The sequence below is a fragment of the Jaculus jaculus genome, chromosome 12, assembly GCF_020740685.1.
Source record: "Jaculus jaculus isolate mJacJac1 chromosome 12, mJacJac1.mat.Y.cur, whole genome shotgun sequence".
In the NCBI taxonomy this organism is placed as follows: Eukaryota; Metazoa; Chordata; class Mammalia; order Rodentia; family Dipodidae; genus Jaculus; species Jaculus jaculus.
The window spans coordinates 56,179,912-56,192,737 of record NC_059113.1 but is presented as its reverse complement, the minus strand read 5'-3'; the positions used below and the strand labels follow the sequence as shown (position 1 = coordinate 56,192,737).

At 41.9% G+C, this 12,826-nt stretch overlaps 1 protein-coding gene across 8 annotated transcripts in view; it reads left to right on the top strand.

Annotated features, from left to right (window-relative positions):
• Positions 1–12,826, top strand: part of Tnrc6a (trinucleotide repeat containing adaptor 6A) — a 255,169-nt gene that overhangs the window by 170,637 nt on the left and 71,706 nt on the right. For all 8 annotated transcript variants that reach the window (XM_045130540.1, XM_004670190.2, XM_045130536.1 and 5 more), the window contains one exon: positions 7,672–7,693. In XM_045130540.1, the coding sequence (XP_044986475.1) occupies positions 7,672–7,693 (22 nt within the window). The remainder of the gene's footprint in view (positions 1–7,671; positions 7,694–12,826) is intronic.

Below are 12,826 nucleotides of genomic sequence, written 5' to 3'. Positions count from 1 at the left end.
TACAATGTGTTGTGAAATAAGGACGTTTTGTGTTTCCATACATTGCTACCAAATCACTCTTAAAAACAAAACAAAATAAGCTGGGCATGGCAGCATGTACCTCTAAACCCTATCTGAAAAAACCCAAAGCAAACCAAATCAAACCTCACCTCCCAAATTGGCACACTTACAGGTCATATGAAGAATTATGAGTCACAGTATATTTTTATATTTATTTTTTTATTTCTGGTTTTCCAGGCTAGGGTCTCACTCTAGCCCAGGCTGACCTTGAATTCACTGTGTAGTCTCAGGGTAGCCTTGAACTCATGGCAGTCCTCCTACATCTGCCTCCCCAGTTCTAGGACTAAAGGCATGCACCATCACTCCTGGCCTTTTTTTTTTTTTGGTATTTATTTGTCAGAGAGAGAGAGAGAGAATGGACATGCCAGGGCCATAAGCCCCTACCAATGAACTCCAGACTCATGTGCCACCTTGTGCATCTGGCTTATGAGGGTCCTGGAGAATTGAACCTGCATCCTTTGGATTTGCAGGCAAGCGCCTTAACTGCTAAGTCATCTCTCTAGTCTGCTCCCGGCTTTAAAAAAAATTTATTTATTTGAGAGAGAGAGAGAGAGAGAGAGAGAGAGAGAGAGAATGGGCATGTCAGGGCATCCAGCCACTGCAAATGAACTCCAGATGCATGTGCCACCTTGTGTATCTAGCTTACATGGGTCCTGGGGAATCAAACCTGAGTCCTTTGGGTTTGCAGGCAAGTGCCTTAACTGTTAGGCCATCTCTTCAGCCCCCCCCCCCCCCCCCCCCCCCCCCCCGGTCTCACTCTAGCCCCAGGCTGACCTGGAACTCACTATGTAGTCTCAGGGTGGCCTCGAACTCACAGGGATCCACCTACTTCTGTCTCCCGAGTGCTGGGATTAAAGGCGTGCGCCACCACTCCCAGCTATCACAGTATTTTTTTTTTAATTTTTATTTATTTATTTATTTGAGAGCAACAGACACAGAGAGAAAGACAGATAGAGGGAGAGAGAGAGAATGGGCGCGCCAGGGCTTCCAGCCTCTGCAAACGAGCTCCAGACGCGTGCGCCCCCTTGTGCATCTGGCTAACGTGGGACCTGGGGAACCGAGCCTCGAACCGGGGTCCTTAGGCTTCACAGGCAAGCGCTTAACTGCTAAGCCATCTCTCCAGCCCACTATCACAGTATTTTTAAGACAAGCTTTGTCTTTGCAGCAGGAGTCAGCAGGTGTATCCTGCCTGGCAGGTGTCAGGCATTTACATGAGTCAGGTAGGCAGGGCCAGTTACATGAGTGTTGGAACGTAAGATCCCTACCATAAAAGCAGTCTATCTGTTATGTAGTCCTTTTTTTTTTTTTCATTTCTTAAAAAAGACTTAAGATGTAGCCGGGCGTGGTGGCACACACCTTTAGTACCAACAGTTGGGAGGCAGAGGCAGGAGAATCACAGTGAATTTGAGGCCACCCTGAGATTACGTAGTGAATTTCAGGTCAGCTGGAACTAGTATGAGACTACTTGGGGCAGGTTGGTGGCGGGGGGGGGGGAGTTAAGATGTGTTCTGTTCTGTTCTAATCTAGTTTTCAATATAGAGAGTGTGAGTGTATGAATGCGTTCAGAGGCTGGCTGATGATACCACCTCATTCCCCAGCTGTCATGCACCATAACTTTCTCCTTTTGATGCAGAACATTATTTAGTACTTCTGCTGTAGTTTTCACCATCTGAAGTAAACTTTTATCTTTTTATTTATTTATTTATTTATTAGAGAGGGGGAAGAGAGAGAGAAAGAATGAGTATGCCAGGGCCTCTAGCCACTGCCAGTGAACTCCAGAGGTATGCGCCACCATGTGTATCTGGCTTATATGGGACCTGGAGAATTGAACCTGGGTCCTTAGGCTTTGCAGGCAAGCACCTTAGCCATAAAGCCATCTCCCCAGCCCTGAAGTGAACTTTTAGATTGGACAATAATGTACTGTGGGAATTTTTATAATAGTCCATAAAGTAGGAGGCCATCACTACCAAAACAAAAAATGTAGATTTAGCTGTCTCTAAGAACTACTATGATCTTTTTAAGAATTTTAAGCTAGCCCTGGTGCTTCATACCTTTAATCTTAAGATTCATACATGGGAGGCAGAGGTAAGAGGAGTTTAAGGCCAGCCTGAGACTACATAGTGAATTTTAGGTCAGTTTGGGCTAGAGCAAGACCCTACCTCAAAAAAAAAGATAAATATTGGATGATTTTATAAATACATTCATTCTCAATGTATCTCTGTTTAATATTGAGATCATTGAGTAGATGACTACATTTATAACTTTTTGCTTGAAAAACCTTTTAATAACCTGTATATTTATATCACTGTAAAAATGTATTTATTTATTTCTCTGTTTTTCCTTCTTCCCTTCCTCCCCTCCCTCCTCTCTCTTTCTTTCTTCTTTCTTTTCGAAGGGCTTTCACTCTAGCCCATGCTGACCTGGAATTCACTATGTAGTCTGTAGCCTTGAACTCCTGGCGATCCTTCTGCCTTTGCTTCCTGAGTGTTGGGATTAAAGGCATGTACCATGCCTGGCAAAATCTTCATTTTATTTATTTGCAAGGAGAGAGAGAATGCGAGTGCAAAAGAAAGAATATGAATATGAATGGGTACACCAGGGCCTCTTGCTGCTGCAAAAGAACTCCAGACACATGTTCCACTTTGTGCCTCTGGCTTTACTTGGGTACTGAGGAATTTAACTCAGGCCATCAGGCTTTGCAAGCAAGCACCTCACTGCTGATCTCTCTCTCTAGCCCTCTTTCTCTTTATTTCTAAGAAGCAGGGGAGTTTTCTTCTGGCTCTTCTTTTGTTTGTTTGTTTGGTTTTTCAAGGTAGGGTCTCGCTGTAGCTCAGGCTGACATGGAATTCACTATGTAGTCTCAGGGTGGCGTCAAACTCATGGCAGTCCTCCTACCTCTGTCTCCCCAGTGCTGGGATTAAAGGTGTGCATCACCATGCCCAGCTTTCTTCTAGCTCTTAAGCTTAATGTGATGGAGCACAGGAATGTAGGTTCATGGCTTAAAAAGTGGTAACAGAAGTGACAGTGGGTTATCATGAATTTTCTTTAGGCTCTGCTTTTGGAAGAAATTTCTCCAGTGTTAAGACATTGCAGATTACAGAAAAAGGAAAAACAAGAATTAATTGAGAATGAGTATTAGCTCATTTCTAAATAAAAGAGTTAAGAATGAGCCAGGGTTCCAGAAGGTGGGCTGATGCCAATAACAGGAGCTGTCCATACCGTCTAAATGCCGTTCATGGGCTATGCATGCCTCCTGAGTGTGTGCTCCCCATGGGCTGTCCATACCTCCTGAGTAAGTGTTCCTCATGGGCTGTCCATACTTTCTGAGTGAGTGCTCCCAATGGCTGTGCATACCTCCTGAGTGCTTTCTATGGGCTGTCAGTTTTTTATACCTTCATCTCATCTAAAACCTGAGCCCTTGAATCTCATTACAGTATTGAGGTGTTTCTGGCCCCATTTTGTAGTTGGCAAAAGAAGTTAACTAATTTGAGTAAGGGTTTCACATTGTCATTATTAGAGGCAACATTCAAAGCCCTGCTATCTGACTTTTGACCCCAAATGTAAAGTATTGAAGTATGTTTGAAGATTGCAACTTTGGAACAAGCACTGCACAGCTGTCAGGAACAAAGCACCCAGCACGTGTTCGGCCATTTGTCTAATGTCCTCATGAATGTGATAATAGCTTGTGGAAACACAACTCAGGCTGTTTTAAAGGAAAAATATTAAAAATGAAAATCACTATGCTCCCATATTTGCAGACCCTTTTCATTCTTGTGGAGGAGGCCTGCCAGTGACACTGCACCTTGAATATTGTGTATTTTCCAAAACAGATCTGTCATATTTTATTTCTTTTTTTTTTTTGGTTTGTTTATTTTTATTTATTTGAGAGCAACAGAGAAAGAGGCACAGAGAGAGAGAGAGAGAGAGGGAGAGGGAGGGGAGAGACAGAGAGAAAGAGGGGGGGAGGGAGGGAGGGAGGGAGAATGGGCACACCAGGGCATCCAGCCGCTGCAAATGAACTCCAGACACCTGCACCCTCTTGTGCATCTGACTAACATGGGTCTTGGGGAATCGAGCCTCGAACCGGGGTCCTTAGGCTTCACAGGCAAGCGCTTAACCACTAAGCCATCTCTCCAGCCCATATTTTATTTCTTGACCCTCAAAATAGCTCTGAAATGTAAGCAGAACAGTTTTTCCCATTTGAAGGATTAGGAAACTGAAACCCAGAGGGTTTAAAAGACAAGATCATTTACAAGTAAAAACGAAAGTTACTGATAACTTTGATTTATGGACTCCATACATCCAACACATTGGATTTTAATATATATAATCAGTCTAATCTAAAATATTGAGATAGTTCGTATTCTTTAAAAATACTCAGAGGTGGGCTGGAGAGATGGCTTAGTGTTTAAGCACTTGCCTGTGAAGCCTGAGGACTCCAGTTCAAGGCTCAATTCCCCAGGACCCATGTTAGCCAGATGCCCAAGGGGGCGCACGTGTCTGGAGTTCGTTTGCAGCGGCTGGAGGCCCTGGCATGCCCTTTCTCTCTCTCTATCTGCCTCTTTCTTTCTCTGTCTGTCACTCTCAAATAAATAAATAATTAATTAAAAAAATATTTACTTAAAAAAATACTCAGAGGCTGTAGAGATGGCTTAGTGGTTAAGGTGCTTGCCTGCAAAGCTAACGACCTGAGTTTGATTCCCCAGTACCCACATAAAGCCAGATGCACAAAGTGAAGCATGTATCTGGCGTTCCATTGCAGTGGCTGGAGGCCCTAGCGTGCCAATTTTGTCTCTTCGCTCTCTCTCTTCCTCTCTCTCTCTCTCTCTCTCTCTTGTTTGCAAATAAGTAAATAAAATTAAAAAAAAAAACAGTAGCACGGTTATTGGGTATAGCTCAGTGGTAAAGTGCTTGCCTTGCAAGCATGAGGTCCTGAGTTCAGTCACCAATACCCATGTAAAAATGCAACTGTAATCCCAGAGCTAGGGTAGCAGAGACAGGAGGTTCACTTGGAGTTTGCTGACCAGTCATTCTAACCTACTTGGTAAGTTCCAGGCTTGTGAAAGACTGTTTCCAAAAAGGTTGGCAGCATTCCTTAGGATAATGCCTGAGGTTGTCCTCAGGCTTCCACAGGCATGCATGCATACACACAGACACAAAATTATTTTAGTTAGGGTTAGAAGTCTAATGTGCATTTTGCACATTTCAGTATAAACTGGCCACATTTCAGTGGTCAGTAACTATATGTCACTATTGGCTACTGCATTGGATAGTACACTTACCACTAAAATCACTGAGTCTTATTAGAGAACTCTTGAAATAATTTGAGAAACTTGATGAGTTCCCAGCTCAGCCTACTGAAGGTTATTTTAAAAAAAGCAAAACTCCCAGTTTCATTTCTTTACCATCAATTGAAAGGAATTCTTTGCTTCTGTTTCCCTCCCTCCCTCCCTCCCTCCCTCCCTCCCTCCCTCCCTCGGTTTAGGTCAGTGTTGTCAAAGCAGACACCTTTGGCTGCCTCCTTAGGGCCATTCTCTCTGTAGATGCCTTCCATGTGGTGGGATTAAAGGCATGTGCCACTACGCCTACCACTCCCCATCCCCCACCCCGCACGCCCCACCATATTTTTGTTTTTTTGTGGTAGTGTCTTGCTAATCCAGACTGACCTGAAATTAGTGTCAGGGTGGCCTAGAACACACAGTGATCCTCCTACCTCAGCCTCCCAAGTGCTGGAATTAAAAGCATATGCCACCAAGCTCTGCACTTTTTTCCTTTTGACCCATTAGAGTAAATTATGCGACTTCATTATTTTATGTCTCTCTGGTGCTATAAAACTGAGCCAGATGCTGTAGTGAACAATGAGAATTTGGGGTTGCTTCAGTAGTAGTGTATTGTTTACAATGATACAATTAAAATGGAATTTTGGGCCAGCCGTGGTGGCACACACCTTTAATCCTAGTACTTGGGAGGCAGAGGTAGGAAGATTGTTGTGAGTTCGTGGCCACCCTGAGACTACATAGTGAATACCAGGTCATCCTGAGCTAGAGTGAGACCCTGATTCAAAAAACCATAAAAATAAAAACAAATAAATAAATAAAATGGAATTTTGATAGCTTAATAACTGTTTTTGTTTTTTTGTTTGCTTGTTTGGTATTTTGAGGCAGGGTCTTACTCTATCCAGGCTGACCTAAAATTTACTATGTGGTCTCAGGCTGGCTTCAGACTCTCAATGATCCTCCTACTTCTGCCTCCTGTGTGCTGGGATTAAAGATGTATGCCACCACACCCAATGGTAGTTTGATAATTTTGTCTGACTAAGCAAAATGAATTATCCCCTGGGGCAGGTCAATAAAGCTTAATCATCATTTAGAAGTAATTCCTTGTTACTCAGTTTGTCCTGTTCAGCCTGTCTGCTTTTATAAATTTTTAGGTCCCTATACAATTGATTTTGATGAATTATTATTATTCTGTGTGTGACCTTGGAGATTAAGATGGTCATTTTGAGTAAGCCCCGCTATCTGCTAGCCTTTCTGCTCAGTTGTGGTGTCTGAAAGCAGTGAAAGTAAGAGCAGGCCTTGGAAAGCAGAGTTCATTTCAGTGCAGCTTCTAGTCATAGTCTTTTTGTTGTTGTTGTTGTTGTAGGGTCTTGCTCTAGCCCAGGCTGACCTGAAATTCATTATGTAATCTCAGAGTGGCCTTGAAGTCACAGCAATCCTTTTACCTCTGCCTCCTGAGTGCTGGGATTAAAGGTTTAAAGGCATGTGCCACCATGCCCAGCCATTTTTTTTCTGTTTTTGCTTTTTGTTCTTTGGCATTTAAAAAATATTTTATTTTTATTCATTTATTTGTCACAGAGAGAGAGGCAGAGCGGGGGAGAGAGAGAAAGAGGAGAGAATGGGTGCATTAGGGCCTCCAGCTGCTGCAAATGAATTCCAGGTGCATGTACTATCTTGTTCATCTGGCTTATGTGGGAACTGGGGAATTGAACCTGGGTCCTTAGGCTTTGCAGGCAAGTACCTTAACTGCTAAGTCATTCACCCAGCCCCTCATAGTCATTTTAATGAATTGACATACATGTCAGAAGTGACAGATGAGTATGAAATATTTTTCTATTCACAAATACTTAAAAGTTGTCTGTAGTAACAGCTTAATTTCCAGAAGTTAAATTTATTACAAATCTGACCAAGTGATTATAGCTTTTCTTTGCTGAAAGCTTAGTTCCTCTTTTATCATTTGTAGCAATCTTTGAAACCATTTAAACATTTAAAGTTCATTAAATCTATTATACACAATGGTGACAATTACATAAAATTCTGAAAAGTATAGCTCCCATTTAGAAAAGTATACTACCATATATTGTCTTCTGTGCTTTATGTCTAAAGAATCATTACCAAAAATTTATGAATAAGTATTATATCAGGAACAGTGGGGCTCATCTATGGGAAAAGCACACTTTATATATCTTTTTCCTATCAGTTCATCTAAACAGCAAATTCTTTATTTGATAAAAAAATGTGTATGTTTTATGTAATAGCAATAGATGAGCATTTTATGACAATTCGTTTCTTTAAGTTTCATATTTACATTATTTTTTGTTTGTTTTTATTTTAGGCCTCTGAACAAAAAATCAAAGGTACGTTGTTTCAAGCTATTTTTCCCTTGTTCTTTGTATTAAAACAAAGTTGTTTATATGCATTTTTATTCATCTCCAGGATGGGAGAGGAGAGTGTAAAAACAGAAAGGTGGGAGCAGACTTCATAAATGAGATCATGTTGAAGTCATCCTTTGGGGTTTAGGGTTTGTTCTGGCATACATTAGCACTTCTAGAATATACTGCCTTAAAGATGAACCCCGCTTTCTCATGTGAGTTTTTGGAAAAACATACTTCCCCTTCAGTCTTTAATCCAAAAATCTTATTTTGGGTCTGTCTTTTCATTGTTCTCTGTTGTTATACCATTGCCCCTACTCCTTCTTGAAGGCTTGATAGTGGTGTTAATTTCTGTAATTTAAATAACAGATTGATAATTGGCTAGTCATTGAACCATGTCACCCAGTATACCCCAAGCAAAAGACCTCTGAGTGAGAAGGGAACAGAAGCCTGTTTCCTCCCAAATCCTGAATCAGGAATCTTTTTATCTTCCCAGCCCTAAGCTGAACCTGCTTGGCTTCTGCATTCTAGTTAGAGGTTTGATCTCATTAACTCATTAATATTTGTACTATGCATATGTACTAGAATTTGTACAACACAGACTTGTTTATGCGATCCTATTGTATAAATGAATAAGAAGAGATGGGTCCTATGTTTTACTGGAGAGTGAGTTGTTAGAACCTAAGATTCCTTGCCACTCTACCTAAAAACTGGAAGACAAGGAATGGTGGATGGAAATACTTAGAGTTTTGGCCAGAACTAGACAGAGAAGTTTTCTCTCTCCCTTGTTCCTAGCAGTGTTACAACAAAAGATAAAATGGAATCAAAGAAAGATACATGTGTAGATTCAGCTGTAAGTCCAAATTACCAGAGCTGGGAGAGAAGTCTTTTTCTCCTGGGAGAAGAGGGAGTCCTTCCTCTGTCTGGTTTTTATGTTCTTGTGAGTTGATCTGACCTCACACTCAGTGTGGAATTTTCTGGAGAAATTCTAGTAATGATTAGAGGACACTCTTAAACACAATGTAATGTCATGTGACTGAATAGTCTTATAAGCTGTCTTAGAGCACAAAGGATTGATATTTTGCCAAACACGTGTTAAGGAAGACCTTTTGCAATTGGGAGTGTTCTAGGAGTAAGTAGCCTGCCAAAGAAAGCATGAAATGCTGAAAGGATCAGCCTGACTCAAGGCACAGAGAGAAAGATAATATGATAATTGATGTAGTGATAGTGGTCTAAGAGCATTAGGTAAATGATAATGGGGAGGGTGGAGGCTGAAGAAGTAAATGAGGTCATGTGAAAGAGAGTCTGTGTGTGTGTGTGTGTGTGTGTGTGCATATATATATATATATATATATATATATATATATATATATATATAATTTATTTGAGAGAGAAAGAGAAAGGCAAATAGAAAGAATGGGCATGTCAGGGCCTCTAGCCACTGCAGACAAACTCCAGGTGCATGCACCACTTTGTGCATCTGGCTTATGTTGGTTCTGGGTTCTTGGCGTTTCAGGCAAGTGCCTTAATTGCTAAGCCATTTCTCCAGCCCATTACTATATATAAAATATGCTACATCTTTATATATGTGCACATTAAAGAACTTGGACTTTTAATTTTCTCTCTTTATTTGTAAGAAGAGAGACTATGAGAGTGAACATGGGCATCCCAGGGCCTCTAGCCGCTGCCAACAAACTCCAGGTACATGCGCCATTTTGTGCATTTGGCTTTACATGGACACCAGGAAATTGAACCTGGGTTGTTGGGTTTTGCAGGCAAGCACCTTAACCACTGAACAGTCTCTCCAGCCCAGACCTTCTATCTTTTATAGATGATTAGGAACTCTTGAAGAGCTTAAGCTTAAGTGACATAGTTTATTCATTTCTTTTTGTTTGTTTTGAGACAGAGTCTTATGTGGCCCAAGATACCCTGGAGCTTGAGATCCTCCTGCTCAGTCTTCTGCCACTAAACTCAGTTGTTTCTTTTTTTTGTTGTTGTTCATTTTTTTTTTATTTGTTTATTTGAGAGCGACAGACATAGGGAGAAAGACAGATAAAGGGAGAGAGAGAGAATGGGCGCGCCAGGGCTTCTAGCCACTGCAAACGAACTCCAGATACGTGCGCCCCCTTGTGCATCTGGCTAACGTGGGACCTGGGGAACCGAGCCTCGAACTGGGGTCCTTAGGCTTCACAGGCAAGCACTTAACTGCTAAGCCATCTCTCCAGCCCTTTTTTTAAAAAATATATTTTATTTATTTATTTGAGAGAGAAGAAGGGAGAGGGAGAGAATGGGCATGCCAGGGCTTCCAGCCACTGCAAACAAATTCCAGACACATGTGCCACCCTGTGCATCTGGCTTACATGGGCCTTGGGGAATTGAACCGGGATCCTTTGGCTTTGTAGGCAAACACCGTACCTGCAGTCTCCCCCTTTTTTTAAATTGTTGGTTTTTGTTAGATAAGGATGTTAGCCACTGTACCATTTGACTGAGAGACTTGAAAGAACTAAGAGCATTCTGGACAGAGGTGGCAGGTAGACAAGAACAGGAAAAAAGCACATAGCTTTGTAGCGGAGTTGGGAGTGACAAACACAGCCTGGAGCAACGGGACCTAAGGACTTGATGCTGCTTAGGAACAAGAACCAGAGAGATTTGGCAGGTACAGTGCCATGGTCTTGAGCTGTGCTGTGGGAACATTTTTGCAAGTAGTTTCTAAGATCACCAGGAGGGGAAGAGAAGTGGGGGAGCAAATGGGAGTTTATTGGAGTTTGAACTGAGGTCTTGGGGCAGAAGGTGAATATAAGATATGAGGACTTTTTTAGTTTTTAAAATATTTTTTACGTTGTTTGTTTATTTGACATAGAATGGGTGTACCAGAGCCTCCAGCCACTGCAAATGAACTCCAGATGCATGTGCTACCATGTGCATCTGTCTTATTGGGTACTGGGGAATTGAACCAGGGTCCTTAGGCTTCACAAGCAAGTGCCTTAAGCTATCTTTCCAGATCATGAGGACTTTTCATTGTCTGATGAGATCAGCAGAAGAGTTGGAGATGAGATTATGGCTTGAAATCCACGTTTAAAGACAGTTTTAGGGATATGGAATATGTACTGCCAAATGAATTTTCCTAAAATTCCACTTTCCTCTCACATTAGGCTATATAGAAAAGTGAAGTTGGCTCTAGGTGGTTTTTTTTGTTTGTTTTTGTTTTTGTTTTTTTGCCTGGGCGGGGGTGGGGGGTGGGATGGAGGTGGTGAGTTAGGTGGTTTCACTGTAGCCCATACTGACCTGGAACTCATTCTGACACTCTCTAGTCTCAGACTGGCCTTGAATTCACAGTGTTTCTCCTACCTCACCTCCATGTCCAGCATGATAGTTGGTCTCCCCCCCAAAAAAAAACACTGCTCTTCCAGGCCTGTTTAATCTAGCCTGTACTATAATCAACCCATGTCTGTGTTGATTATGGATTGGGCTCACAATAGTTAGAAACTGCTAAGTGGAGCAGGATTGGCCCACATAGTGTTTTGATACACACAGCAAAACACTGATGTAAAGTAAATTAACGTATTTGTCATCCCACATAGTTACTGTTTGTTTTTTTTTAATTTATTTATTTATTTGAGAGCGACAGACACAGAGAGAAAGACAGATAGAGGGAGAGAGAGAGAATGGGCGTGCCAGGGCTTCCAGCCTCTGTAAACGAACTCCAGATGCGTGCGCCCCCTTGTGCATCTGGCTAACATGGGACCTGGGGAACCGAGCCTCGAACCAGGATCCTTAGGCTTCACAGGCAAGCGCTTAACCGCTAAGCCATCTCTCCAGCCCAGTTACTGTTTTTTGTTGGGTTTTGGTGGAAAGGAAACTTGAGATTGGCTTTCTGTCAGTTTGTAGTGAGCAATACACTATTAACTAGAGTCCTGATGCTGTACCTCAGCTTATGTCACTGTAACTTTTTACCCTTTAACCTACATCTGTCCCATTTTCTCATGTCTACTGGTAATAATTGCTATATTGTCTGGAAGGTTTTTTTAATTTCTTTTTTAATTTACTTTAGAGAGAGAGCCATTGCAAATGAACTTCAGATGCATGCATCAATCAGTTTGTACATCTGGCTTTATGTGGGTAATGGGAAATTGAACCCAGACCATCTTGCTTTTCAAACAAGCAAGTACCTGTAACTGCTGAGCCATCTTTTTAGTTCTAGTTTTGTTGTTTTGTTTTTGGCCAGGTCTGGGATTGGGGTCTTGTGCACATGCTAAGCATGGACTTGTCCACCTAGCTACAGTCTCTGCTCCTGCTTTACTCTCTCTTCATTTCCCTCCCTTCCCCCTTCTCTGCCTCTCCCACCCTCACTTCCTTTTTCCTCTGTCGCTCACATAAATTATGTTTTTTTTCTTTCCTGTCTGGCTCATTCATTTCACTTAACATAATATCCTTCAGGTTTACCCATACCATTGCAAATGCAAAATCTCCTATTTATTTAAGAGAGAAAGAGGTAGACAGAGATAAATGAGCACAACAGGACCTCCATCCACTGCAAATGACTCCAGACACATGTGGCACCTTGTGCATCTGGCTTATGTGGGTACTGGGGAATCAAACTTGAGACCTTAGGCTTTGCCTTAACTGCTGAGCCATTTCTCCAGCCCAGGATCTCCTTTTTGATGCTGAGGAGCATTCCGTTGTACATTGGATATATGCCATTGTTTCTTTTATGCATTTATCTTTTTTCCCTTTGTACTGGGGATTGAGCCTTGGACATCATGCATGGTAGCCAAGCACTGTATCAACTGAGCTATATCCTCAGCCTTATACTTTCTTTATCTCCCAGCAGGTAAAGGTTTTTGTTTTTCATATTTTGCTACTGTGACAGTGCTGCAGCAAGCATAAAGAGTGCAGATATTTCTACAAGGTGCTGTCTTCATTTTCTTGGGGTATTTGTCCTGAAGGAGGATTGCTGGATCATAAGATATAATTCTGTTTTTCAGATTTTCTTTATTTATTTATTTATTTGACAGCAACAGACAGAGATAGAGACAAAGAGGAATAGAGAGAATGGGCGCGCCAGGCCCCCCAGCCACTGCAAACGAACTCCAGACGCATGCGCCCCCTTGTGCATCT